At 65.4% G+C, this 27,705-nt stretch overlaps 1 protein-coding gene across 1 annotated transcript; it reads right to left on the bottom strand.

Moving 5' to 3' along the window:
- Positions 1-219: 219 nt before the first annotated feature.
- Positions 220-26,547, bottom strand: FER1L5 (fer-1 like family member 5). The gene is given in 50 exon segments (XM_068156152.1): positions 220-309; positions 1,078-1,225; positions 2,074-2,183; positions 2,709-2,911; positions 3,358-3,457; positions 4,543-4,684; positions 4,764-4,859; positions 4,953-5,041; positions 5,736-5,875; positions 5,953-6,101; positions 6,912-7,082; positions 7,943-8,034; positions 8,120-8,275; positions 8,363-8,494; positions 9,420-9,536; positions 9,616-9,654; positions 9,733-9,758; positions 10,129-10,345; positions 10,457-10,606; positions 10,921-11,019; positions 11,113-11,271; positions 11,789-11,970; positions 13,025-13,219; positions 14,268-14,370; positions 14,493-14,574; positions 14,680-14,843; positions 14,954-15,067; positions 16,029-16,145; positions 16,147-16,185; positions 16,286-16,472; positions 17,618-17,709; positions 18,610-18,734; positions 18,812-18,989; positions 19,780-19,894; positions 20,123-20,127; positions 20,871-20,959; positions 21,063-21,139; positions 21,915-21,958; positions 22,090-22,158; positions 23,066-23,163; positions 24,143-24,254; positions 24,344-24,459; positions 24,957-25,119; positions 25,206-25,268; positions 25,364-25,492; positions 25,565-25,723; positions 25,807-25,915; positions 26,000-26,091; positions 26,179-26,234; positions 26,463-26,547. Coding segments are annotated over 50 exon segments (5,784 nt in total).
- Positions 26,548-27,705: the final 1,158 nt, after the last annotated feature.

Raw genomic sequence — 27,705 nt, 5'->3', positions numbered from 1 at the left:
CCTGGCACTGCCCCTTGGCACTGCTCTGCCCCTGGGCAGCTGGGGGCAGCATTTCCTCTCCCAGGACACCACCAGCTTGGGGCTGTCCCCCTCCTGCCCTTCCCCTCCCCCCAAAAGGAGCCATCCCCAGCCCACAGAGCTGGGGGCACTTTGCCCACCACCAGCTGTGGCTTTATTGCAGAGGTGCCAGGGCTGGGTGGCATCCCTGGGGCTGCTGCCTCAGGGCTTGCCCACAGCCTGCCCCTGGGGCTCCCCAGCAGCACGCTGCAGGCTCGGGATGGGGTTCACCAGCTTCATGGCCAAGTAACCCTGGGGGGAGAGCAGAGGGGAGCTGGGGGGGTCCAGGGTGTGAGGAGGGGGAGAACTGGGGGAGATTGGGGGAGGTCCAGGGGTTGAGGAGGGGGAGATTGGGAGGGGCCAGGGGGTGAGGAGGGGGAGAACTGGGGGAAATTGGGAGGGGTCCAGGGGTTGAGGAGGGGGAGAACTGGGGAGGGTCCAGGGGGGGAGGAGAGAGAGCTGTGGGGGGGTCCAGGGGGTGAGGAGGGGGAGAACTGGGGGAGGGTGTGTCCAGGGGGTGAGGAGAGGGAGATTTGGGGGGGGGTCTAGGGGGTGAGGAGGGGGAGATTTGGGGGGGGGGTCTAGGGGGTGAGGAGGGGGAGATCTGGAAGGGGTCCAGCAGGTGAGGAGGGGGAGATCTGGGGAGATGGCATCCAGTGGGTAAGGAGATGGAGGTCTGGGGAGGGTGCAGGGGGTAAGGAACGGGAGAAGGGGAGATCTGGAGGGGGTCCAGCAGGTGAGGAGGGGGAGATCTAGGGTGGATGGTCCAGCAGGTGAGGAGGGGGAGATCTAGGGTGGATGGTCCAGGGGGTGAGGAGGGGGAGACCTGGAGGGGGTCCAGCAGGTGAGGAGCGAGAGAGAGATCTGAGGGGAGAATGTGTAAGGGGTGAGAAGGGGGAGATCTGGGGTGGGACGGAGGGTCGAGGGGGCGAGGAAAGGGAGCTCTTGGGAGTGCAGGAGTGTGGGGGGGATCCAGCCCGTGAGGAGGGGTCCCTCCCCCCTCGCACCCTGGGTGCTCACCGGCGCGGCATAGACGAAGGCGAGGAGCAGGGCGAGCAGCAGCAGCAGGGCCAGCGCCAGGCTGAGCCGGCAGCGGTGCCGCTGCCAGAGGCTGTAGCGCAGGGAGCGCAGCGGAGCCTGCAGCCACAGGAAGGACCAATCCGGCCTCCTGCCGGGACACCGGCGCTCAGCACCCTCCAGGACTGCAGCTGGCACCCAGCTGGAGGGGCTGAGGCTCTGCGGGGAAGGGACCCGGAGCCGTGGGGCAAGGGCTGGGTCTGGGGCAGCACCCCCAGGGGAGGGTCCAGGCTGGGAAGTGCTTGGCGGGGTGGGGGGGGAAGGTCCTGGGGGTGCTGAGTGCCAGCAGCTGGAGAGGAGCCGGGGGGGCCCAGATGGCCGAGAAGGGCAGGAGGAGCAGGGCAGGGATGGTGCCCCTGGGCTGGGCACTGGGGGGGGGCACAGCTTGAGGGCTGGGCTCAGGGTTGGGCTCCTGACTGCCAGGAGGACTTTGAGGGCTGGAGCAGGGCCAGAGAAGGGCAAGGAAGGTGGGGAAGGGTCTGGAGAAGAGGGCTGGGGAGGAGCAGCTGAGGGAGCTGGGGAGAGGGAGGCTGAGGGGAGACCTCCTGGGCTCTCTGCAGCTCCCTGAGAGGAGGCTGGAGCCAGGTTCCACCTGGCTCCAGCCTCCTCTCAGGGAGCTGCAGAGAGCCCAGGCGGTCTCTTCTGCCCAGTGTGAGGTGAGAGAGGAGGAGGAAATGGCCTCAGGTTGCCCCAGGGGAGGTTTAGATTGGCCCCGAGGAGAAACTTCTCCCCTGCCAGGGCGCTCAGGGTCCGGCCCGGGCTGCCCCGGGAGGTGGCAGAGTCTCCATCCCCGGAGCCGCGCTGGGAACCCTTGCGGCCGCGGCACCCGGGGCTGTGCTTTGGTGGCCGTGGTGGTTCCTTCTCCAGCCTCAGCGCTTCGGTGCCACCTGTGCCACCCTCCCTGTCCCCCCCCCGCAAGGGTCCCCCCCCAGGGCTCACAGAGGCTCTGGCAGCGTTGGGTGCAGGTTGGGCTCCTTCCGACCCTTCCCCGCGGGTCGCTCTTCAGCCTCCTTGGCCGTCAGCAGCTCCAGGCTCAGCTCCAGCTTGCCCTGCCGGGGGGGTGGGGGACAGGATGTGTCCCTCCCTCCCCTCCTCTCCCCCCTCCATTGCCATCATTGGTGTCCCCCTAACCATCCCAGGCTCCCCCCTCACCATCCCAGTGTTCCCCCCATGATCCTAGTATCGTCCCCCCTCCCGCCCCATCCTGGTCTTCCCCCTGCCCCGTGTCCCATTCATGATCCCAGTGTGTCCCCCCCCCCCAACCCAGGGTCCCCTCACTCTCCCAGTGTGTGTCCCACCCCATCCTGTGTCCCCCCATGATCCCGGTGTCCCCCCCATGATCCCAGTGTCCCCCCACACTGTCCCCCTCATGGTCCCAGTGTCCCCCCCGCCCCGATCCCGGTGTCTTTCCCCCCCATCCTGCTGTTTACCCCCCCAGTGTCTCATTCATGATCCCAGTGTCCCCCCCCCACCATCCTGGTGTTCCCCTCTTCCCCGTCCCCCTCATGGTCCCAGTGTCCCCCTCCCGATCCCGGTGTCTTTCCCCCCCACCCTGCCGTCCCCCCGCAGCCCACCGAGAGGCGCCGCTGCGCCCCGTCCTGCACGGTGCAGGGCCACCAGCCCCTGGCACGTCTGTGCCGGAAGAGGTTCAGCCGGGGGGGGGCTTTCGCCCCCTGCCAGGGCCAGGAGCTCCGGGGGTTGCCCTGTGGCTCGGGGGTGCAGTCCCGGGGGCTCTGGGCCGGCCGCGGCAGCCTGGTGAGCTCCAGCTCCAGGACACCTGCGGGGAAAAGTCGGGGGGGAGTCACCTGGGGGTGCTCCCTGGCACACATGGGTGCCCCCCATCACCTAGGGGTGCCACTTTGGGGTACTCCCTGGCACCCATGTGTGCCCCCCATCACCTGGGGGTGCTCCCTGGCACCCGTGGGTCCTGTCCATCACCCATAGGTGCCCCCATTACTTGGGGGTGCCCTTTGGGGTGCTCCCTGTCGCCCACGGGTGCCCCCCCATCACTCGTGGGTGTCACCTGTGATTGTTTCCCATCACTCGTGGGTGCTCCCTGTCACCCACGGGTGTCTCCCATCATTCATGGGTGTCACCTGGGTGCCTTTCCCATTACCCACGGCTGCTCTTTATCACTCGTGGGTGCCCCTCTGGCTGTCCCCCTTGCCTGCCCAGGCCCCAGGCTGGCAGTGCCCCAGGCTGGCAGTGCCCCCCAGGCCTCACCCAGGAAATCATCAGCTGAGAATTTGTCGTTGTCCCACACTTGGAGGATGAGCTTGGGGGGCACCTTCAGCACTGTCTCGTCCAGGCTCCAGAAATGCTCCTGCCACGGGGGTGGAGGTGGGGGGGGGGGGGGGGAGGAAAGGGAATCACAGAAACATTCAGCCTGGGCAAGACCCTCAGGACCCCCAAGTCCAACCCAGAACCCCACTCCGCAAGGGTCCCCCCCAGGCACCACAGCCAGGGCTGGGGACTCCATGACCTCCCTGGGCAGCACCTCCCAGTCCCTGAGCGCTCTTTCCCCACTCTCCAGTCCAAACCTACCCGGGCACAGCTTGAGGCCATTCCCTCTGCCAGGCAGAGAGCCACCTGGGGGTAGTGGTTGGCAGCAGCTGAACATGAGCCAGCAGTGTGCCCAGGGGGCCAGGAAGGCCAGGGGCATCCTGGCCTGCATCAGGAGCAGTGTGGCCAGCAGGAGCAGGGAGGTCATTGTGCCCTGTGCTCAGCGCTGGTTAGGCCACACCTTGAGTCCTGTGTCCAGTTCTGGGCTCTTTAGTTCAAGAAGGACATTGAGAGACTTGAAGGTGTCCAGAGAAGGGCAAGAAAGCTGGGGAGGGGTCTGGGGCACAAGGCTGGGGAGGGGTCTGGAGCACAGCCCTGTGAGGAGAGGCTGAGGGAGCTGGGGTTGCTTAGCCTGGAGAAGAGGAGGCTCAGGGGAGACCTTCTTGCTCTCTCCAACTCCCTGAAGGGAGGTTGTAGCCAGGTGGGGGTTAGTCTCTTCTCCCAGGCAAGCAGCACCAGAACAAGAGGACACAGTCTCAAGCTGTGCCAGGGGAGGTTTAGGCTGGAGGTGAGGAGAAAGTTCTTCCCAGGAAGAGGAATTGGCTACAGGGATGTGCTGCCCAGGGAGGTGGTGGAGTCCCCAGCCCTGGAGGGGTTTCAAGGTGCTTTGGCTGTGGTGCCTGGGGCTATGGTTTGGGGGTGACCCTTGGAGAGTCAGGAGAGGCTTGGCTGTGGCCCTTGGAGCCATGGCTTGGCTGTCAGGAGGGGTCAGGGGGATAGGTGACAGGTTGGACTTGATGATCCCTGAGGTCTTTTCCAGCCTGGGTGATTCTGTGCTTCTTTTCCAGGCCCTTCACCAGCTTGTCCCCCACCTCCCCCGCGGGGTGTCCCTGCCTGCCCCCGCACCTTGCGGGGCAGGACGCAGAGCTGCTCCGCCGGCAGGTACTGGAAGCTGAAGACCAGGCGCCAGTTGAAGGCGGCGTCGCCCCGCAGCGAGCGGTAGTGGATGTCCGTCCTCTGCCGCTGCTCCTCCAGCCCGTCCAGCCACCTGCCCCGGGGGGGACACGCTCTGCTGTCAGCCTCCTCTTCCCCCCTCCCCCTCCCCGCCCCCTCCCCATCCCCCTCACCCGGTGACGTAGATGTCGCTCATCCTCTGCCCCCCCCAGCTGATGTCCCTCAGGTCCACCTCCCGCGTGTTCCACACCACGCAGCGCAGCTCGAACCTCGTGGGGACAAGGACGTGTCACCTGCCACGCCCCCCGGGGGTGTCCCCACGCCAGCGCCACCCCCCCACCCCCACCCCAGCCCGGGCTCACCTCTGGGGCTTGCGGGGGGTGATGTCCACTGGGGGTCCAGGGGGTCCCAGGCTGGCAGGGAAGATGTCCACCCACATCTGCACCTTGCCCTGGCACCGGCGAGGGGAGGGCTGGCATTGGCAGCCCTCGGACCCTGTGCCAGTGCGTCCCTTCTTGTCCCAGGGTGTCCTCATCGCACCCATCCCCCCCCCAGCATCCCTCCTTGCCACCCCAACCTTCTCACCACCCACTCCCATGGTGCCTATCCCCCTGAATCCCCCTGGCATCCCCCCTGAATCCCCCTGGCATCCCCCGCGGTCCACTGTCCCCCAGCACCACCCCAGCAGCCCTCCCTGCCCTGGGCTCCCAGTCACCCACCCATGGGATCCCCATCGCCCCCCCATGGAGTCCCCATCGCCCCCCCATGGAGTCCCTGTCACCCCCCCATGGAGTCCCTGTCACCTCAAGGTCCCCACTGTCCCCCTGGCATCCTCTCACGCTCCATCACCCTGGGGTCTCTGTCGCCCCTGCTGTCCCTGTCCCCCCAAGGTCCCCACCACTCACTCATGAGGTCCCTGCCCCCCCAAGGTGCCCATCACCCATCCCTGGGGTCCCCATCACCCCAAGGTCCCCATCACCCCCGCCCTTGCTGTCCCTGTCCCCCCAAGGTCTCTGCTGTCCCCGTGCCACCCCCCTGGGCTCACTCCCTGGCACTGAGCAGGGTCCTTGCCACCCCACCCCCACGCTCCCTGGCCCTGCCCCCCCCCCAATCCGAGGGCTGCACCCCCCTGGCCCCGTGCCCACCTGCTCCAGGCCCGGCTGGGTGCTGCTGTAGAGGGTCCTGGTCTCCAGGTGCTCAGGGACAAGGTGGCAGGAGTGGAGCAGGTGCAGTGCCAGGCGCTCGCGGGGCACCCCCGGCGGTGGGTGCCCGGGGGGGGCGCTCTCTGCCAGGCCAAACTGTCACACCCCCGTGGCACAAGGGGCCAACCCCCCCTCGGCTCCCCCCCAGACCCCTCCTCACCGAAGTGGCTGAGCAGGAAGGTGCTGTCCCCGAAGGTGACAGCGGTGCCCTCGGCGTTGAACTCGGGCACCGGCAGCCCCTGGGCACGGGCAAAGTGCTCCAGTGCCCGGCTGGGGGGCAGCTGATCCCTCCAGCACCCGGGGCCGGTGCTGTGGGGACACAGGGTGGGCTCTGGGGGGGTGTGTGATGGCACCCCCCCAACTCTGTGCCCATCTCATTCCCCTGCATTCATCCCTGTGCCAACCCCATCTCCACCCTACCCCCCTCTGCCAACCTCCCTCCTTTGTGCCCACCCCATAACCACCTTCTCAAGGCTTTTGCTGTGCCCACCCCATCCCCCTGAGCCCACCTCTGTGCCCACCTTCCTGTCCCATCCCCCTGAGCCCACCTCTGTGCCCACCTTCCTGTTCCATCCCCCTGAGCCCACCTCTGTGCCCACCTTCCTGTCCACATCCCCCTGAGCCCACCTCTGTGCCCACCTTCCTGTTCCATCCCCCTGAGCCCACCTCTGTGCCCACCTTCCTGTCCCATCCCCCTGAGCCCACCTCTGTGCCCACCTTCCTGTCCCATTCCCCTGAGCCCACCTCTGTGCCCACCTTCCTGTCCCATCCCCCTAGCCCACCTCTGTGCCCACCTTCCTGTACCCATCCTGTGCCCATCCCTCTGTGCCAACTTTATCCCCATCTCCTTGTGCCCATTCTTGTCCCCATCCCTGTGCCCAGCCCTATCCCCATCCTGTGCCCACCTCATCCCACCATGCCCAACCTTGTGCCCATCCTGTGCCCATCTCATCCCACCATGCCTACATTGTGCCCACCCTGTCCCCATTGCCCTGTGCCCATCTCATCCCACCCTGCCCACCTTGTGCCCATCTCCTCTGCCTGTGCCCACTCCTGGGCTCAGGACCGTGTCACCCAGACGTCCCCCACCCCCCAATGCCCCTTCTGAGGGGCACCCACGTGTGGTAGCGTGTGGGCAGCCCGCAGTGGGCACGGAAGCGGGAGAGCAGGCGGTTCTCCAGGTCGATGGTGGTGGTGCCAATCTCCTGGTCGGGTGGCAGCAGGTCATAGTCCATCAGGGAGACCCTCAGGTCCTTCTCCAGGGGGATGGTGCCAGTCACCTCGAACAGCCTGGCACCACGGGTGCCATCAGCCCCGGGGAAACAGCCCGGGGGGCTGGCACCCGTTGGCGTGGGGACCTGCTGGCACTGGGGCTTGGTGGCATGAGGAGTGGGTGGAATGGAGACCTGCTGGCATGGGGACCTGGTGGCATAGGGAGTGTGGGCATCTGGTGGAGGCTGGCATTTACCAGCATGGGGAATGTGGCACAGGGAGCTGGTGGCAAGGGGACATGTTGGCATGAGGATATGGTGGCACAGGGAGCTGGTGGCAGGGGGACATGTTGGCATGAGGATATGGTGGCACAGGGAGCTGGTGGCAGGGGGACATGTTGGCATGAGGATATGGTGGCACAGGGAGCTGGTGGCATGGGGAGCTGGTGGCACGAGGATATGGTGGCACAGGGAGCTGGTGGCACAGGGTGCTGGTGGCATGAGGATATGGTGGCACAGGGAGCTGGTGGCACAGGGTGCTGGTGGCATGAGGATATGGTGGCACAGGGAGCTGGTGGCAGGGGGACATGTTGGCATGAGGATATGGTGGCACAGGGTGTTGGTGGCATGGGAACATGTTGGCATGAGGATATGGTGGCACGGGGAGCTGGTGGCATGAGGATGTGGTGGCACGGGGAGCTGGTGGCACAGGAAGCTGGTGGCACGGGGAGCTGGTGGCACGGGGAGCTGGTGGCACGGGGACCCAGTGACATAGGGACCTAGCGGCACAGGGCCAGCTTGGCACAGAGAGAGGTTCGCAGGGGGCAGGTTGGCACAGGGGTCTGCTGACCCCACCAGCCCTCCTGGGCACCTCTGCTCAGTGCCAGGCTCCCCAGCCCGGCGGTGGCAGTGCCATCATGCCAACCCCCCCGGCCCTACCTGCCAAAGACAGGCTCCAGGGTGTTGGGCACGTACTGGTCCCTCTGCCCCAGCGTGGTGCTGCCCAGCGAGACGCGGACGTAGGGGTCACACTGGCGGCAGGGAGGGCACCGTCAGGGTGGCACAGGCTGGGGAGAGGCCGGGGGAGCCGTGCCCAGCAGCCGGGGGTGCCCTTACCAGCCCGTTCCTGTCGCGGGGGGGCAGGTCGAAGGCTCGGACGATGTAGACCCTGACCAGGCACCGCTGGGGCCGGCTGGGAGGCAGCTGCTGGAAGCGGCGCGGGGGAGGGGGCACCTCCGGGGCCTCGGGCATGGGGTAGATGTGGAACAGCCCCTGCGAGAGCCACCCTTTAGTGCACAGCCCACACCCCCCACGGTGTCCCCCTCCCGCTCTGGGGTGCCAGGGGCGATGCTCACCCACCTTGAACTCGCCCACGGGCACCGGCTCCTCCCCTGGCACAGGGTGGTGCCCAGGCTGGTAGAGGGGGAAGGTCCTGCAGAAGTCCTGCAGCCCCTCGAACTCAGGCACTGCCTCCAGCTCGCAGCTGTAGACCTGGGGAGAGGAGCCTGGCCGTGTCCCCAGTCCTGTTCTGTCCTTGTCCCCCTTCCTGTCCCTGGCCCTGACCTCATTCCTCACCCTGCTCCTGTCCCCAGCCCCATCTTGGTGCTTCCCCTATCCCTGTCCCCTTCTTCATCCTTGTCCTCATCCCATCTTCAGCCCTTTCCCTGTCCCCATCCCATCTTCAGCCCTGCCCTTTTTCCCACTCCCATCCCTCCCTGGTCCTGTCTCCATCCCCACCTTGGTTCTTCTTCCCATCCCATCCCATCCCATCCCATCCCATCCCATCCCATCCCATCCCATCCCATCCCATCCCATCCCATCCCTCTTCTTCATCCCTGTCTCCATCCCATCTTCATCCCTGTTCTTGTCCTTGTTCCCTCTCCTTCCCTCTCCTTTTCCCTATCCCATTCCCTCCCTTCCTTCATCACTGTCCCTGTCCCCAGCCTGCTCCCCTCCTGACCTCCAGCCTTCACCTTGTCCCTATCCCATCTCTGTCCCAGTCCCCACCTCATCTCCATCCTTGTCACCATCCTTCATCCCATTCCCAATCCTGATCTCATCCCTATCCCATTTTCATCCCCATCCATGTCCTTGTCCCCAACCACTCCTGTCCCAATCCCATGTTCCATTCTTGTCCCCATCCTGTCCCACCTCCATCCCTGTCCCACCTCCATCCCTGTCTCTCATCCCTCCCTGTCTCACCTCCCTCCCTGCCCCACCTCCCTCCCTGTCTCACCTCCCTCCCTGCCCCACCTCCATCCCTGTCCCCATTCTCCTCCCTGCCCCACCTCCCTTCCTGCCCCACCTCCCTCCCTGTCCCATCTCCTTCCCTGTCCCATCTCCCTCCCTGCCCCACCTCCCTCCCTGTCCCCATTCTCCTCCTGTGCCCTGCCCCATGCCCCAGGCTGTGGCTCACCTTCAGCCTGTCCCTGGTGCTCCTCCTGTGGCTCTTTGCCTTGTCCCCCGTGGCTGAGTAGAATTTGCTCCACCAGTCCTCTTCCTCCTCATCTTCATCATCCTCCTCCTCCACAGCCTGCTGGGGGTCAGGGTGAGGTGGGGATGGGTGGCCTGGGTGGCCCTGGTGGCCTCACTGGCCTCACACCCATGCCCACCTTGGCTGCAGCCTTCTTAGTGATGATCCTGGGCAGCATCTACAGGGAGCAGAGGGAAACTGAGGCACAGGGACACCAAGGGCTGGCAGTGCCAATGCTGGGCCTGGGGGAACTCACCTGAGCGATCCTGGCCCAGGGAGAGGCTGTGGGGGAAGAGGGCAAACGAAGCATCATGGGGTGGCAAGTGGGGGTAGGGATGGGGCAGAAGGTACCAGGGATGGGGCAGGAATGGTGCAGGGATGGGACAGGGATGGAGCTTAGGGTACCAGGGATGGGGCACAGATGAAGCTTGGGGTACCAGGGGTGGGGCAAGGATGAAGCTCAGGGTACCAGAGATGGGATAGGGACGAAGTTTAGGGTACCAGGGATGGGGCAGGGATGGGGCAGGGGTGAAGCTCAGGGTACCAGGGATGGGGCAGGGATGGGGCAGGGGTGAAGCTCAGGGTACCAGGGATGGGGCAGGGATGGGGCAGGGGTGAAGCTCAGGGTACCAGGGATGGGGCAGAGCCATACCAAGGGTGGGCAGAGCCGTCCTGGCGCCAGGCGCGGGGGGTGAGGGACTGGGGGGCTGCTCCTCGCCTCGGGAGTGCCCCTGGCCGTGGGGCTGGCAGCAGAACTGCCGCAGGTTCCTGACGCAGCCCTGCCCCACCTCGGGCCGGTACCCGAAGCCCCTCGAGTCCAGCACCCGCAGCCGGATCGGGGGCACAAACTCCTCCTCCGCGGGCAAGCGCTGGGGCCAAGCCATGCCAGTCAGCCCGGGGGTGCCACTCCCACCCCCCCAGTGGCACCACCCATGGGTGGGGCTGGCTCTCCCCCCTCCTCCACCCGTCCCCCTCCTCACCAGCAGCAGCAGGAAGGCGTTGATGGGGAAATTGGGGTTGGTGGCGGGGTCGGGGATCGGGGGGGTCAGCAGGGTCTGCCCCCCGCACTGCACCTCCAGGCTGGGTGCCCGCACGCTGCCAGGCAGCCCCCGCAGCCCCCAGGCCAGCACCTGGGGAGGGGGCATCCAGCAGCTGCCACTCTGCCCTCGGGTGCTCAGGGGTCACCTCGGGTGGGTGGTCAGCCCACCCCTGAGCACCCAGGACACCCACTCGAGGTCCTGCCCTTCCCCTGCTCGGCTTGGTGGCCTCAGGCTGGATGCCCACTGGGATGGGCAAGGACCTTGCCCCTGTCCCCTTCTCCATCCTCATCCTGTCCTCATCCTGCCGTCAGCACTCCAATCCACATCCTTGTCCCCAGCCACCCTCGCTTCCATCCCTTATCCCTGTCCTTGTCCCCATCCCCCCGGATGTCCCCAGCTCTCACCTCCAGTGCCACCAGCCTGAGGAGGGGGCGGATGTCCGCGGGGACGCTGAGGACCTCGTCCTTCCCCGGGGGGGTGCTGACCTCTGCCAGGGATCCATCCTGCCCGGGAGGGGGCACACGCACCCTGACAATGGGACCCCTTGGATGTCTCCCATGCCACCTCCGATGCCACTCCCTATGCCACCTCCTCACCTCGGTGTCGTGCAGCAGCTCGAAGGCTGCCAACAGCTCCCCAGCTGCCCCCCTCGGCCCCCACAGGGGGTACCGCCGCAGCCGGGGGGGGCGCCGGCGCCCCACGTCCAGCCACACCTCAGGGGCACAAACGCTCCTGCCCAGGAACCCGCTGGCACCCTGCAAGGCATTGCTGGGGCATGGGCGCTCCCCCCACCCAGGGGTGCCCCCACCCATCACCATCCCTGCCACCATGTCACCCCCATCCCTTCCACCCTGTCCACTATCACCTTGCCCACTGCCCTCCTCATCTCAGCCACCCCATGGGTGCCCCCCACCTCTCACCACCCATGCCAACATGTCAGCCCAGCCCTGCTAGCCCCAGCCCTGCCCCCCTGTCTCACTGCCACCCCATAGGTGCCCCCCCACCCCATCACCATCCCTGCCACCCTTATTTCTGTCACCCCCATCGCTCTACCCCATTCAGTGGTACCTCACCCACTGCCCCTCTCACCCCTGCCAGCCCACCCGCTGGCACCCTATGGGTGCCCCCCAACCTATCACCATCCCTACCACCGAGCCACCCCACTCCTCTCACCCTCATTGTTGCTGCCTCCATCCCTGCCACCCCCGTCCCTGTCACCCCCTCCGGGGCGTCCCCCCAGCCCTGGGTGCCCCCCAGCCTTAGGTGCCGCACCCCCCCTTCCTGGTCGAAGATCTCCACCACCACTGCGGGGGGCTCGTCCCGGACCCTGCGGGGGTCTCCGTAGAGCTGCACCCGGTGCAGCAGCAGCGTCTGGTCCCAGAGCGGGTCCAGGGTGCCCGGCAGCGCCCGGCTGCTCCGGCTGACGTGCACGAAGGAGACGTGGGCGACGGGGTCTGGGTGACAGTGGCAGCCTCAGCAGCCTGCGGTGCCCACCCGGGGTGGGTAGGGGGCGGGCGCTGAGGGCTGTCGCACCTGCGGTGGTCTTGGTGCCAGGCGGTGCCAGCTCCAGCGCCTGGAAGATGTAGCAGCGGAGCTGGAAGAAGTTGGATCCTGCAGGAAGAGGCAGGGGCTGGCAGGGGGTTCCGGCAGCCACCCACCCCCCCTCACCCCTCCCGGCCTGGTGCTGTCCCCTCCCGCCCTGTGTGCCCCCCAGGGGCTCACGCTGGAAGGTGCAGAGGATGAGAGGCTGCTGCGGGGGGATCCGGGAGCAGCCCCGCGGCCGCCGCTCGGTCGCAGCCGGTTCGTCGTCCTCGGCCGGCTCCTCCGTGCCCTGCGGGGCGATGGGAGGCGGCTTCTGGGGTCCTCTTGTCCCTGCTGTCCCCTGTCCTGCTGCCCCAGCACTGCTCCACCTCCACAGCTCTCCATCCAGCACCTCCTTTCCCTCCAGCCCTCTCTCCTTGCATCCCTTCATCCCTGTCCCTCCATCCCTATGTCCCTCCATCTGTCCTTTCCTGCATCCCTCTGTCCTTCCATCTCTCCCTCCCTGCATCCCTTCATCGCTGCATCCCCTGATCCCTCCCTCTCTCCCCATCCCTCCATCCTTTCCACTTTCCCTCCATCCACCCCTTTGTCCCTCCATCCGGCCATCCCTGTCCCTCCTTTCCTCCCTCACTCCCTCCACCCCTCTCCCTCCATCCCAGCATCTCTCTATCCCTTCATCCATCCTTCTGTCCCTTCATCCCTCCATTCGCCTCTCCCTACACCTCTGCATCTCCATCTCTCCCTCTTTCTTCTTCCTTCCTTCTCCCTCCATCCCTCCTTCCCTCCATCCCTCTCTATCCCTTCCTCCCTGCTTCCCTCCATCCCTGCTTCCCTCTCTCCCTCTCTATCCCTTCCTCTCCATCCCTCTCCCTCCGTTCTTATCTCTGCTTCCCTCCACCCCTCTCCCTCCACTCCCCCTTACCGGATCCTCCCCAGTGCTCCCCAGCTGCTCTCCCACCTCGGTGCCCTCCAGCGTGAACAGCGGTGCCAGGGGCGATGGCCGCAGGGGCACCAAGCTGCGGTGCCAGCGGCGTCTCCGGCAGACGTCCCCCGGCCGCGGCCGGAGGTGGAAGCGGCAGCCCCAGAGGGAGCCATACTCCCAGCCCTCCGTGCCCGCCGCCCCCCCGCGGCTCTGCTGCGTGTGGGGACACGGGGAACAGCCTGGTGTGGCACCAGGGCACGGCCAGGGCTGCCCACAACCCCGCACTGCTGAGCCGAGGCTTGGCCCTGCCACCCTCTGTGCCTGCCACTGCTGTTCTGGTCACCCCATCCCTGCCACCCCTATCTTGCCACCCTCATATCTGCCACCCCCCACATCTTGTCACCCCTATCCTGCCACCTCCATCCCTGCTACCCCCCATCCCTGCTACCCCCCATCCCTGCCACCCCCCATCCTGCCACTCCCATCCCTGCCACCCCCCATCCCTGCTACCCCCATCCTGCCACCCCCCATCCCCACTACCCCCATCCCTGTCACCCCCATCCCTGCTACCCCCATCCCTGGCCCTCCCTATCCTTGCCACTCCCATCCTGTCACCCCCATCCTGCCACCTTCATCCCTGCTACCCCCATCCCTGTCACCCCCATCCCTGCCACCCCCATCCCTGCCACCCCTATCTTGCCACCCTCATATCTGCCACCCCCCCACATCTTGTCAGCCCCATCCTGCCACCCCCTTCCCCGCTACCTCCATCCCTGCCACCCCCATCCCTGCCACCCCTGTCCCAGCCACTCTGTTCCTGCCCCCCTCCTCCCTGCCACCCCTATCCCTGTTCCCCCTGCCCCTAACACCCCTGTCCTCCCCCCCCCCCCCCCCGTCCCTGCTGTCCCCAGGACCCCAACCAGCTGGAGGGACGTGGCCACATCCTGCTGGGGTCCCTGTGGCGCGGGGTCCCTGCGGCGGGTGCGCAGCCAGCGCCGGCGCCGGTGGCTGTGGTAGGACTTCTCTGCAGCGTGCCAGGAAGCTGGGGGGGTGCCAGGGGCCAGGCTTGCCCCATATGCCCAACCTGTGCCAGCCAGAGGTCACCTTGGTGCCACCACCAGCCACCCACTCAGCATCACCCACCCATGGTAACTCACTCAAGGTCACCCACCCAGGGTCACCCACTCAGGGACACCAGTTCCGGGGCACCCACTCAGGGGCACCCACTCAGGGGCACTGATTCAGGGGCACCCACTCAGCATCCCCCACTCAGGGTCCCCCACTCACCAGCCTCATCCACAGCCCCTGCCATGTCCAGCCGCCAGCCATCGGTGATATGCCAGCCCTGGGGGCACTCCAGCTCCTCCTTGGGCGGCATCTCTGCGCCACTCTGCAAAGACAGCTGAGCGCTGAGCCCCTGCCCTGCGCTCCTGCCACCTCCCCCTCCCCCCGTGCCCCCCGTGCCACCCCCCACTCACGCTGTCCGTGGTGCCAGGGGTGCCAGGTGCCCACTCTCCCCCCTGGCCTCCGGCTCTGGTTCTCGTAGAGCTCCTCCAGCACCTCGCTCACGTTGGTCTCAGCGTCCAGCAGCAGCCTTGGGGGAGAGGGCACCAGGTTGGCATCGCCCTCCCGGAGGTGCCCGAGGTTGGCATCACCCTCCCAGAGGCACCCAAGGTTGGCAAGGGCAGCTGGCACTCACCTCCACTGGGGCTCCACGGTCCAGGGCCCGTCCCAGCGCCAGCCCCTGGGGGGCCGGATGCGGTGCCTGGGCAGCCCGGCCGTGCCCGCGCCGTCGGAGAACCCCGGGCACCCCAGCAGCCCCCGCGGGCCCCACCTGCCCAGCAGCTTGGTTTGGTTCTCATACTGGGGGAGGGGGAGAAGGTGGGGTTGAGGAGGGTTGGGGGGGCACCCCGAGGCGGTACCCCCCGCGTTGGCACCCCCGGGGCGGCAGGGGTTGGCACCCTGAGGCTCACCGTCTCGGCGTAGACGTGCAGGGTGCCCGGGAGGCGCCGTGCCAGGTCCCTGCTGTCTGCCACGCGGCCCAGCCACAGCTGCAGCCGCAGCTGGGCACAGAGGCCCCCAGAGCCCTGCGCCCGCAGGGACAGAGGGCACGTGGGGGGGATGGAGGGCACGGGGAGAGGGGCACCGAGAGGGTCTGGGAGCTCTAGGAGGAGGTCTAGGAGGAGGTCTAAGAGGAGGTCTAGGAGAGGGTCTAGGAGAAGGGGTAGGAGGAGGTCTAGGAGGAGGTCTAGGAGGAGGTGTAGGAGAGGGTTGAGGAATTCTAGGAGGAGGTCTAGGAGAGGGTCGAGGAGGTGGTCTAGGAGAGGGTCTAGGAGAAGGTCTAGGAGGAGGTCTAGGAGAGCATCTAGGAGAGGGTCTATGAGAGGGTCTAGGAGGTCTAGGACAAGGTCTAATAAGGGGTCTAGAAGGAGGTCTTGAAGTAGGTTTAGGAGAAGGTCTAGGAAATGGTCTAGGAAGGACACAGAAAATGTGGAGGGGACATGGAGGGGCTGTGGGGGGACACAGAATGACCCAAAGGGACCATGGAGGGGACATGGAAGGGATTTGGAGGGGGCAGAAAGGAGCTGTGGAGGTGATGGGGGAGATGGAGAGGGAACATGAAGGGGGACATGGGAGGGACCTGATGGAGAGGACACCGAGGGGACATGGGGATGAGGAGGGGACATGGGTGGGGACATGGAGAGAGAGAGCTGGAGAAGGTCTAAAAGGGACACAGGGGACACAAAGAGGATGTGAAGGGGACATGGAGGAGGAAACAGAGTGGGGACGTGGAGCAGGCATGGAGGGGACAAGAAGAGGACCTGAGGAGTGCATGGAGGAGGTGGAGAGGGAACCCAGGGGAGAGGAAGGGGAGGTGGAGGGGACACGGAGAGGACATGGAGAGGACATAAAGGGGATGTGGAGTACACATGGAGGGGACAGAGGAGAGATGTGGAGAGAAGGTAGAGGGGAAAGGGCGTGAAGGGGTTCATGGATGGGCCCCAGAGGTGCCATGGAGGGGCGGGGGGGCACACACAGGGCACTTACCACCAGGAAGAGGGTCTGGACCCTGCCGCAGAGCCTGCCGCAGGCAGCGGAGCCCCTCGGGGAGAACATGACCTGGGTGGCAGGGACGCGGGCGCAGGCCAGCCGCCGGCCCCCCCCGCAGCAGCCACAGCACCACGTCGGGCACCGCCGCCTGGGGCTGAGGGGATGTGGGCAGAGAGAGGGCGAAGGGCTGGCACCGGGCTGCGGCTCAGCGCGGCCGCCAGGTCCCCGCCGCCGCCAGCCCTTCCGTCCCCCACCTCGACGGCCAGGGCGGCCGCACGCCGCAGCCAGCCCTCGGCCAGCGGCAGCAGCGTTTCCCAGCCGGCCCTCGGCGGCGCCGCGGCCGCCGCTGCCACCTGCCGCAGCAGGTGAAGGCGACTGGCACGCAGGTGGGCATCCAGCGGCGTGGGGGTGGGCTGCGCTGCCAGCTGCCGCAGCGCCCGCCTGCAAGCACATCCCTCCCCCCCCCCCCCCCCCCGAAAATGAGCTGTTTGCCCCCCCCCGAAAATGAGCTGTTTGCCACCCCCCCCGATGTCCCCCCGTCCCTCCTGAATGCCCCTTCTGCCTCAGATGCCCCTTTTGCCTCCTGGACGCCCCCATTCCCCCCCCGCCCAAATGCCCCTTTTCTAGCCCCAAACGCCCTCTTTGCCACCTAATGCCCTTTTTGCCTCACAGACGCTCCCATTTCCCCCCCAAATCCTCTAAAATTCCTCATGTCCCCCCCAGTTATCCCATCCCCCCCCCCAGTTATCCCATTCCCCCCCAGTTATCCCATCCCCCCAGTTATCCCATCCCCCCCCCAGTTATCCCATCCCCCCCCAGTTATCCCATCCCCCCCCAGTTATCCCATCCCCCCCCATTTATCCCATCCCCCCCCAGTTATCCCATTCCCCCCCAGTTATCCCATCCCCCCCATTTATCCCATTCCCCCCCCAGTTATCCCATCCCCCCCCCATTTATCCCATGCCCCCCCCCATTTATCCCATTACCCCCCCAGTTATCCCATTCCCCCCCCAGTTATCCCATTCCCCCCCCAGTTATCCCATCCCCCCCAGTTATCCCATCCCCCCCCCAGTTATCCCATCCCCCCCAGTTATCCCATTCCCCCCCCAGTTATCCCATCCCCCCCCATTTATCCCATCCCCCCCCAGTTATCCCATTCCCCCCCAGTTATCCCATCCCCCCCATTTATCCCATTCCCCCCCCAGTTATCCCATCCCCCCCCCATTTATCCCATGCCCCCCCCCATTTATCCCATTACCCCCCCAGTTATCCCATTCCCCCCCAGTTATCCCATTCCCCCCCCCAGTTATCCCATCCTCCCCAGTTATCCCATTCCCCCCCCATTTATCCCATCCCCCCCCAGTTATCCCATTCCCCCCCCCAGTTATCCCATTCCCCCCCCCATTTATCCCATTCCCCTCCCCATTTATCCCATTCCCCCCCCAGTTATGCCCCCTCCCCTCCCCCTTTTCCCATTCTTCCTCCCCCCCAACTCTTGGCGGGCCCGGGGGTGTCCCTGCTCTGCACCCACTGCCATTCCAGGGCCGCCCACGACCCCCCCCACCCCGTGCCCCCCCCGCTCTGACCGGCAGTCCTGTGCCAGCTGCCGCAGCAGCCTCCTGCCGATGGTCCCTTTGGAGTCCCCAGGAGCGTTCTGCAGCTCCCCCACGTTCCTCTCCTGCAGGGATGGCCCCGAGGCTCCCAGCCCGGAGCCGGGGGATGGCTGACCCCCCCACCCACACCGTCCCAGCCTCCTCGGGGTGGGTCTGGAAGGCAGCTCTGGAGCTCACCCAGCCCAACCCCCCCTGCCCCACCAGGGCACCCACAGCAGCTTGCCCAGCAGCACAATGCCCAGGGGGGGTTGGAAGCTCTCCACACCAGCAGACTCCACAACCTCTCTGGGCAGCCTGCTCCAGGCCTCCAGCACCCTCACACCAAACAACTTTCTCCTCAGGGGCAAACAGAACCTCCTGGCTGCCACTTTGTGCCCCTTGCCCCTTGGCCTGGCCCTGGGCACCACTCAGCAGAGTCTGGCCCCAGCCTTTTGCCCCCCCACAGCTCCTTTAGCTCTTGCTGAGCATTGCTCAGCTGCCCTCTGGGGCTGCTCTTCTGCAGGCTCTCAGCCCCAGGGCTCTCAGCCTTTGCTGCTGCCAGAGCTGCTCCAGGCCCCTCAGCAGCTTCCCAACCTGCCCTGGACTCTCTCCAGCACTTCCCTGGCCCTCTGCAAGTGGGGGGCCCAGAGCTGGACCCAGGGCCGCAGCTGTGGGCAGAGCAAAGGGGCAGGAGAACCTCCCTCACCCTGCTGCCCACACTCTTCTCCATGCCCCCCAGGACACCACTGGATCCTCCTTGGCCCCCAGGGCACACTGATGGCTCCTGGGCACCTTCTTGTCCCCCAGCCCTCCCAGCTCCTTCTCCTGGAGCTGCTTCCCAGCAGCTTCCCCTCCCCTGTGCTGCTGCAGGAGGTTGTTGCTCCCCAGGGGCAGGACCCTGCCCTTGCCCTGCTTGCCCTCCAGGAGGTTCCTCTCCCCCAGCTCTCCCAGCCTCCCCCCGCCCCGTGCCACCCACGGGAGCTCACCAGCCGCCGGCAGAGGGCACACAGGAGGTTTAGGGCATCCCACCTGTGGCTGGCATCCTCCCAGCAGGAGGTGACAGCCACCACCGGCTTGTCCCCGAACCAGGGCAGGTAGTGGTAGCGGTTCCCTGCGGGCAGAGGGCACTGAGCACCCCCCGTGGCGCCAAACCCTCGTGCCCCCCACCCTCCCCACCCCCCACCTCACCATCAAAGAGGGCACAGCCGTGCTGGGTGGCAGAGGCAGCCGGCTTGCAGGTGGCATCGCTGCTGTCCCCATAGTTGCCAAGGCTCAGCTCGAAGCGCAGCAGCTCGGGGCCGGGGGGCACCATGGTGGCAGAGTAAAAGACCCCACAGAGGCCAAAGCGGCGCCGGGGCAGGTGGCTCTGGGGGCAAAGAGTGGGGAGGGCAGGTGGCATCACAGCACCTCCCCTGTGCCCCCGTGCCCAGCAGGTGGCATCACAGCACCTCCCCTGTGCCCCTGTGCCCAGCAGGTGGCATCACAGCACCTCCCCTCTGCCCCCGTGCCCAGCAGGTGGCATCACAGCACCTCCCCTGTGCCCCCGTGCCCAGCAGGTGGCATCACAGCACCTCCCCTGTGCCCAGGAGATGGCATCACAGCAGCTCCCCTGTGCCCCCGTGCCCAGGAGGTGGCATCACAGCACCTCCCCTGTGCCCAGGAGATGGCATCACAGCAGCTCCCCTGTGCCCCCGTGCCCAGGAGGTGGCATCACAGCACCTCCCCTGTGCCCCCATGCCCAGCAGGTGGCATCACAGCACCTCCCCTGTGCCCCCGTGCCCAGGAGGTGGCATCACAGCACCTCCCCTGTGCCCCTGTGCCCAGGAGGTGGCATCACAGCAGCTCCCCTGTGCCCCCGTGCCCAGCAGGTGGCATCACAGCACCTCCCCTGTGCCCCCGTGCCCAGCAGGTGGCATCACAGCACCTCCCCTGTGCCCCCATGCCCAGGAGGTGGCATCACAGCACCTCCCCTGTGTCCCCGTGCCCAGGAGGTGGCATCACAGCACCTCCCCTGTGCCCCTGTGCCCAGCAGGTGGCATCACAGCACCTCCCCTGTGCCCCCGTGCCCAGCAGATGGCATCACAGCACATCCCCTGTGCCCCTGTGCCCAGCAGGTGGCATCGCCCCCCCTCACCTCCCCATGCCCCCATGCCCACCTGCACGCGGCTGATGTCCTCGGGGCTGATGCTGTCTCGCTGACGCCCATCCGGGGGCCGCATGTGGGTGCTGAGCTCCAGCAGCACCCGGCCCCGATAGGCCACCCCCCTGGGCCTGGAAAATAAGGGGGGGGGGCAAATGGGTTCTGTCCGCCCCCCCCCATGGGCGCTGTCCCCCCCGCAATGAGTGCTGACCCTCCCAAACGGGTGCTGTGTCGTTCCCCCCCACCCCAATTTAGTGCTGTCCCCCCCCCCCATGGGCGCTGTCCCCCCCCCAAATGAGTGCTGTCCCCCCCAGATTGGTGCTGTCACCCCCCCAAATGGATGTTGTCCTCCCCCATACGGATTCTGTCCCCCCAAACGGCTGCTGTCCCCCTCCCCCTGGGTCCTGCCCCCCTCCCATGGGTGGTGCCCCCCCCACAATGGGCCCTGTCGCCCCCCCAAATTAGTGCTGTCCCCCCCATATGAGCTCTGTCCCCCCGCGATGGGTCCTGTCCCCCTCCATGAGCGCTACCCCCCCCATGGGTACTGTTGCCCCAAATGAGTGCTGTCCCCTCCTCCAAATGAGTCCTGTCCCCCCTAAAATGAGTCCTGTGCCCCCCACATGAGTCCTGCCCCCCCAAATGAGTGCTGCTCCTCCCCAATGGGTCCTGTCCCCCCCCCCCAAAATGAGTCCTGTCCCCCCCAAATGAGTGCTGTTCCTCCCCAATAGGTCCTATCCCCCCCCAATGAGTCCTGTCCCCCCTAAAATGAGTCCTGTCCCCCCCCAAAATGAGTCCTGTCCCCCCCACAAAATGAGTCCTGTCCCCCCCAAATGAGTCCTGTCCCCCCCAAAATGAGTCCTGACCCCCCCAAAATGAGTCCTGCTCCCCTAAATGAGTCCTGTCCCCCCCCAAATGAGTCCTGACCCCCCCAAAATGAGTCCTGCTCCCCTAAATGAGTCCTGTCCCCCCCAAATGAGTGCTGTTCCTCCCCAAATGAGTCCTGCCCCCCCCAAAATGAGTCCTGTCCCCCCCAAATGAGTGCTGTGCCCCCCCCCCCGATGGGTGCTGCCCCCCCCCGGATGGGTTCTGTGCCCCCCAGCTGCTCACGGTGCCAACTGCCCTGGCAGCATCGGGCCGGGGCCCATAGAAGGGGAGGAAGGAAGGTCCAAAGCAGGGCAGGAAGCCAGGGGGTCCATCTGGGGAGGGGGGGGACGCGAAAGGGGGTTCAGTGAGGTGCCAAGGGGGAGGTCTGGGTGTTGAGGACCCCCCCTCCCCCCCCCAAAGGTGCCCCCTACTCACCCTCCAGCTCAGCACCGGCAGAGGAGATCTGGGAGAGGTCAAGGCTGGCAGTGCCCAGGACCTTGCTGCTGCAGGAGCTGGGGGTGGGAGGGGGCGGGGGGTAGGATGGGACAGGGTCCCCCCCAAAAGAAGGAGTGCCCCCCCAAAATCAGAGGGGCTTCAAAAGTGGGAAAGGTCCTCCAAAACGGGGGGGGGGGGGATGTCCCCCGAAACTAGAGGGCACCCCAAAACCGGGAGAGCTTCCCCAAAACCTGGGGAGAGATCCTAAAACCAAAGAGGAGTCTCAAAACTGGGAAGGGTCCCCCAGAAGCAGAAGGTCCCCAAAAGCAGAGGAGGTGCTGGACAATCAAGGGGGTCCCCCAAAACTAGAGGGGTCCCCCAACAATGGGGGATATTCCCCGAAACTAGAGGGTACCCCAAAACCGGGAGAGCTTCCCCAAAACCTGGGGAGATTCCCCCAACCCAGGAGGCTCTCTCAAAACTGGGAAGGGTCCCCCAGGAGCAGAAGGTCCCCAAAAGCAGAGGAGGTGCTGGACAATCAAGGGGGTCCCCCCAAAACGAGAGGGTACCCCAAAACCGGGAGGGCTTCCCCAAAACCTGGGGAGCTTCCCCAAACCAGGAGGCTCTCTCAAAACGGGGAAGGGTCCCCCAGGAGCAGAAGGTCCCCAAAAGCAGAGGAGGTGCTGGAAAATCAAGGGGGTCCCCCAAAACTAGATGAGTTCCCCCGAAATGGGGGATGTCCCCCGAAACTAGGGAGGTGTCCCGACCCCGAGGGGTACCCCAAACCCCTGAGAAATCCTCCCAAGTCAGAAGGTTTCCCTCCCACCCCCCAGGCTGGGGCTGCCCCCTTACCCGCCCAGGATGGCCAGCTGGATCTCGTCACAGATGGGGGGCAGCTGGGGAGGGAATGGGGAGGCGGGAGGTCATTGTTGAAATGAGGGGGGGGGCCCTCTCCATTTTGGGGGTCCCCCTTATCCGGGGAGGGGCGTGCAGGATGTGTGCTGGGGCTGGGGAGGGGTCCCCTCACCCGCAGTGGGAAGAAGAAGACCTCGTTCCACACGGGGTTGGCATTGGGGGGCATCATCTGGGTGCAGAGCTGCGATGGGCACAGCCATGAGCCCCCCCCGAGCCCCCCCCCAATTCAGACACCCCCCCGCAATGGAACCCCCAAACCCATCTGACCCCCCAAACCCAACTGACCCCCCCCTCCACCAAATCGAGCACCCCCACACTCTATCAGACTGTCCCCCCCAAAAACTGAGCCTCCCCCCCACCCCCCCAATCCAACCTCCTACCCAATCGGACCCCCCCACACCCAGTTGGGGTCTCCCTGAATCAAACCCACCCCCCCCAAATCGAACCCTCCCCCCAACTGAACCCCCAACTCAGTTGAGCCCCCACCCAATTGAACCCCAAAACCCAATCGACCCCTCCCCCAATTGAACCCCCACTCCATTGGACCCCAAAACCCAATCGCCCCCCCACACCTAATTGAACCCCCACCCAACTGCACCCCAAAACCAAATCACACCCCCCCCAAGTTGAACCCCTCACCCAATTGGACCCCCAAACTAAATCCCCCCCGAATTGAACCCCCACCCAACTGCACCCCAAAACCCAATCACCCCCCCAGTTCAGACCCCACCCAACTGCTCCCCAAAACCAAATCACACCCCCCCCAAGTTGAAGCCCTCACCCAATTGAACCCCCCACCCAACTGCACCCCCAAACCCAATCACCCCCCCCTCAACTGAACCCCCCAACTCAGCTGAGCCCCCACCCACTCACACTCCCCCCCTCAATTGTCCCCCCCCCCCAAATCAACTCCCACCCAATCAACCCCCTGACCTTATTGGACCCCCCCCAATGAACCCCAAAACCCAATCAACCCCCCCCAAAGCTCATCAATCGCCCACCCACTCAGACCCCCCCAATAGATGTCCCCCCAGCAGGCCCCCCCATTGGCAGCCCCCCCCCTTGGCAGGCCCCCCCCCAGCACTCACTGTCCTGCCCCCGAAGGTGACTCTCACAGCCGCTGCCACGAAGCCTCTTTGGCCACCACCAGCCACTGCCAAGGGCAGGCAGCGGCAGCCTGGCACCGCTGCAGGGAGGGTTGGCAGAGGTGGGCAGGGAGCCACAGGATGGCTTGGGTAGGGAAAGCCCTCTGGGGTCAACCCAACACCAACCTGACCCAACCCCAACCTGATCCAACCCAACATCATCAATCCATCATCATCCACCCAATAGCAACCCAACATCATCAGCCCAACATCATCAACCCAACATCATCACCCCAACATCAACCCAACATCATCTACCCAACATCATCAACCCAACATCATCAACCCAACATCATCTACCCAACAGCAACCCAACATCATCAACCCAACATCATCAACCCAACATCATCACCCCAACATCATCACCCCAACATCAACCCAACATCATCTACCCAACATCATCAACCCAACATCATCTACCCAACAGCAACCCAACATCATCAACCCAACATCATCAACCCAACATCTACTTAACATCATCAACCCAACATCAACCCAACATCAACTCAACATCATCAGCCCAACATCAACCCAACATCATCAGCCCAACATCATCAACCCAACATCAAGCCAACATCAACTCAACATCATCAACCCATCATCAACCCAACACCATCAACCCAACACCATCAACCCAACATCTACCTAACATCATCAACCCAACATCAACTCAGCATCATCAACCCAACATCATCAACCCAACATCATCAACCAAACATCAACTCAACATCATCAACCCAACATCATCAACCCAACATCACCACCATTCTCTGGGCCTGATCCTCAGCCACTTCCTGACCCAGCAAAGCCTCCACTCTCCCCAAGCCACGAGCACCTCTGGAAGGCTGCCATGGGACACGGTGCCAAAGGCTAAACCCAGCTGGACGCCGCCCTCAGGCTGTCCCTCATCCATTCAGGAGATCAGGTTGGTCAAGCAGTTTCCTGGAGGAAACTAGTGGGGGTTCCCCACATCCACCCCCCCCCCCCCCAAGACACCCCAAAGCCTCCCACGGTGCCCACCCTGCGGCAGGTCCTCAGCGCGGTAGATGCGGAGCTGCAGGGTGGCTGCGCAGGGCGATGGCTGCAGCAGGTTGGCCTCCACGTCCTCATCCTTCCCTGGTTCCTCCTGCTCCTGGGGAGGTAGGAAAATGGGGATCCCCCTCCCCCCACGAAGGGAGGTAGACTTGGGGGTGCTGGAGAGGATGGTGTGGGGCCACTCACCGGCAGTGCCTCTCCAGCACGGAGCACTGCCAGGCTGAGCCGGAGGTAGCCCTGGGTGCCAGCCTCGGGGCGCTGGGGGTGCTGCAGGCTCAGCCACTTCCAGCTCAAGCAGCGTCCTGGCAGGGGTGGGAGAGCAGAGGATCAGAGAATTGTTCTTCTAAGATCATTCAGTGCAACCCTTCCCCCAGCACTGCCCCAGGGCACCACCACCCCATGGCCCTCAGCACCACAGCTCCAGGGCTTTGAAACTCCTCCAGGGATGGAGACTCCACCACTGCCCTGGGCAGCCCCCAGGGGGAGGAAATTGTTCCTCATGGCCCAGCTAATACTGCCCTGGGGCAACTTGAGGCCATTTCCTCTGGTCCTTGGGAGAAGACACCAAGCCCCACCTGGCTCCAACCTCCTTTCAGGTTGCTGTAGAGAAGCAGGGCAGGATCCAATCCCTCTCCTGCCAGCATCTCCTGCTGCTGTGCTCAGTCCCCATCCGCTCTGGATTCCCACCCACAGCCACTCATTCCCCAAAGCACAGCCCTGCCCTCCTGCCTGCAGCCACCACAGAGCCAGCTGCCACTGTCACCTCGGCGGTGGCATCACCACAAGCCCTCCAACCCACCTGGTGCCCGGTAGACGGTGCCAACGTCCAGCTGTGGGGATGGCAGAGGGAGTGAGAGCCGCCCGGGCGCCGCGGGGCAGCGCCGCCGCCGTGCCCGGGCCCCCAGCCTCACCTGGGAGCCCCCGATGATGGCTTTGGCACGGATGGCTCGGGAGTGCAGCACCTGTGAAGAGAAGGGGAACACCTCCTCAGAGGTCACCTCCTCGCCCCTTGTCCCCCCAGCCAGGTGCCACAGGTGCCCCCCCGGACCTGGATGCGGATGAGCTGCGCTGCCAGCTGGGCCGGCGTCAGGTGGAAGTTTTGGCAAAAGACCTGAAAGTCGGGCAGCAAAAAGAAAGGGAGGGTGAGGGAGGGAGGGTGGGCTGAGGGGACACTGGCAGGGCTCCCCGTGCCCACCCCGCTGTCACCTCGTTGTAGTAGGGGTTGTTGCCCGCCCGGATCCTGGTCCTGAAGCGGTGCTCTCCGATCAGCACCGTCACCACCGGCCGGATGTCATTGCCCTGCAGCTGGCGGCCCTCGATCACCCTCACCCGCACCTACGGCACAGTTGCCCCAACGAGCAGTCGGGATGCCACCCCTGGGTGCCACCGCACCCGCGGGTGCCCTACCTGGAAATCCTCTTCGCTCCCTGCCGGCGCTTTGCTGCGGGGCTGTGGCGGTGACCCTGACGGCGCTGCTGGAGGTGGCATCTGCCCTGGCAGGGGCACTGCGGCGGCGTCCCCAGCCCCGCCGCGGGGGGTGTAGGAGCAGCGGAGGCTGGCAGTGCACTGCGAAGGGACAGGTGGCACCCCGGGCTGTGCACGGTGGCACCCCCGGGGTGCTGCTGGCTGAGGGCACCTTGGGCGCTCACCCCTGTGGGCTGTCCCTGAGGGTCCAGCAGAGGGATGTCACCGAGGGTCAGCAGCAGCCCAGGGTCGGCCACCAAGCGGTCCAGTGACACCGTGGCGGCACCCAGGTCCCTACAGGCACAGGTAGGTCATGTCATGAGGGGCGACATGCTAGGGGTGGTGCCCCCAGGATGCCCACCCATGGGTGCTACTCACCCCTGGGACGCTGGCTGGCCCCAGTGCCGGAGGCGCAGGGTCAGGCTGTCCGTGGGGGCCAGGGGACGAGTGCCCAGTGGCCATGCCAGCGTCTGGGGTTGGGGCAGGAGGTGACAAGGGGTTGGTGGGGTGACCTGAGCGTCCCCGTGCCACTGCAGGCCACCTTGGGGTCACCTCACCTCATTCCAGGTGGGGCTGTGCTCCTCTGGCACCACCCGGGTGCTCCTGGGGACACCTAGGGGGAGGACACAGGAAGGAGGGTGGCGGCATGGCAGGGCAGGGACACTGAGGTACCAGGGGAAGGCTGGCACCGTGCCCGTGTGTGGGGGTAGCCAACGCTGTCCCCAGGTGTGGCTGGCACCTTCCTGTCACACGAGGATGCCAGCAGGCTGGCTGATGTCACCCCATCAGGTGGCAATGGCTGATGCCACCAGGGCGTCCCCCTCCTTGTCCCCAGCAGTACCTCGGAAGCGGGCAGAGACGTGCACCCCGTGCCCACAGCCACTGACCCTGGGGACGTGGGCACTGGCCACCAGCAGGCGCAGCATGGCCACATCCCCGGCTGCTGTGCCCCCCAGACACTGTCACCAAGGTGCTGTCACCGAAGTGCTGTCACCATGGCACCAGGACACCTTCCAGGACAGCACCTGGGGGTGGACAGGGCAGGGATGTGGCTGTTGGCTTGGTGGCTGTTCACCATGTCAACGTGTCCCTGTGTCCCCATGTCCCTGTGTCCCTGTGTCCCCATGCCACTGTGTCCCTGTGTCCCCATGTCCCTGTGTCCCCATGTCCCTGTGTCCCGATGCCACTGTGTCCCTGTGTCCCCATGCCAATGAGTCCCTGTGTCCCTGTGTCCCCATGTCCCTGTGTCCCTGTGTCTCCATGTCCCTGTGTCCCCATGCCACTGTGTCCCTGTGTCCCTATGTCCCTGTGTCCCTGTGTCCCCATGTCCCTGTGTCCCCATGCCAATGAGTCCCTGTGTCCCCATGTCCCTGTGTCCCTGTGTCCCCATCTCCCTGTGTCCCTGTGTCTCCATGTCCCTGTGTCCCCATGCCACTGTGTCCCTGTGTCCCTATGTCCCTGTGTCCCCATGTCAATGAGTCCCTGTGTCCCCATGTCCCTGTGTCCCTGTGTCCCCATCTCCCTGTGTCCCTGTGTCTCCATGTCCCTGTGTCCCCATGCCACTGTGTCCCTGTGTCCCTATGTCCCTGTGTCCCCATGTCAATGAGTCCCTGTGTCCCCATGTCCCTGTGTCCCTGTGTCCCCATCTCCCTGTGTCCCTGTGTCTCCATGTCCCTGTGTCCCCATGCCACTGTGTCCCTGTGTCCCTATGTCCCTGTGTCCCCATGTCAATGAGTCCCTGTGTCCCCATGTCCCTGTGTCCCTGTGTCCCCATCTCCCTGTGTCCCTGCGTCTCCATGTCCCTGTGTCCCCATGCCACTGTGTCCCTGTGTCCCTATGTCCCTGTGTCCCTGTGTCCCCATGTCCCTGTGTCCCCACGCCAATGAATCTCTGTGTCCCCACGTCACTGCATCCTCCTATCACTGTGTCCCCACATGTCTGTGTGGCCCCATGTCACTACTTCCTCACGTCCCCATGTCCCCACATCCCCATGTCTGTGTCCCCATGTCACCACTTCCTCATGTCCCTCTGTCCTTGTGTCCCTACATCCCCATGTCACTGCATCCCCATGTCCCCATGTCCCC

Source organism: Melanerpes formicivorus, unplaced genomic scaffold, assembly GCF_026170545.1.
Source record: "Melanerpes formicivorus ecotype bairdi unplaced genomic scaffold, bMelFor1.0.p_v2 SCAF_34, whole genome shotgun sequence".
Lineage (NCBI taxonomy): Eukaryota > Metazoa > Chordata > Aves > Piciformes > Picidae > Melanerpes > Melanerpes formicivorus.
This window is presented reverse-complemented; position numbering and strand designations above follow the sequence as displayed.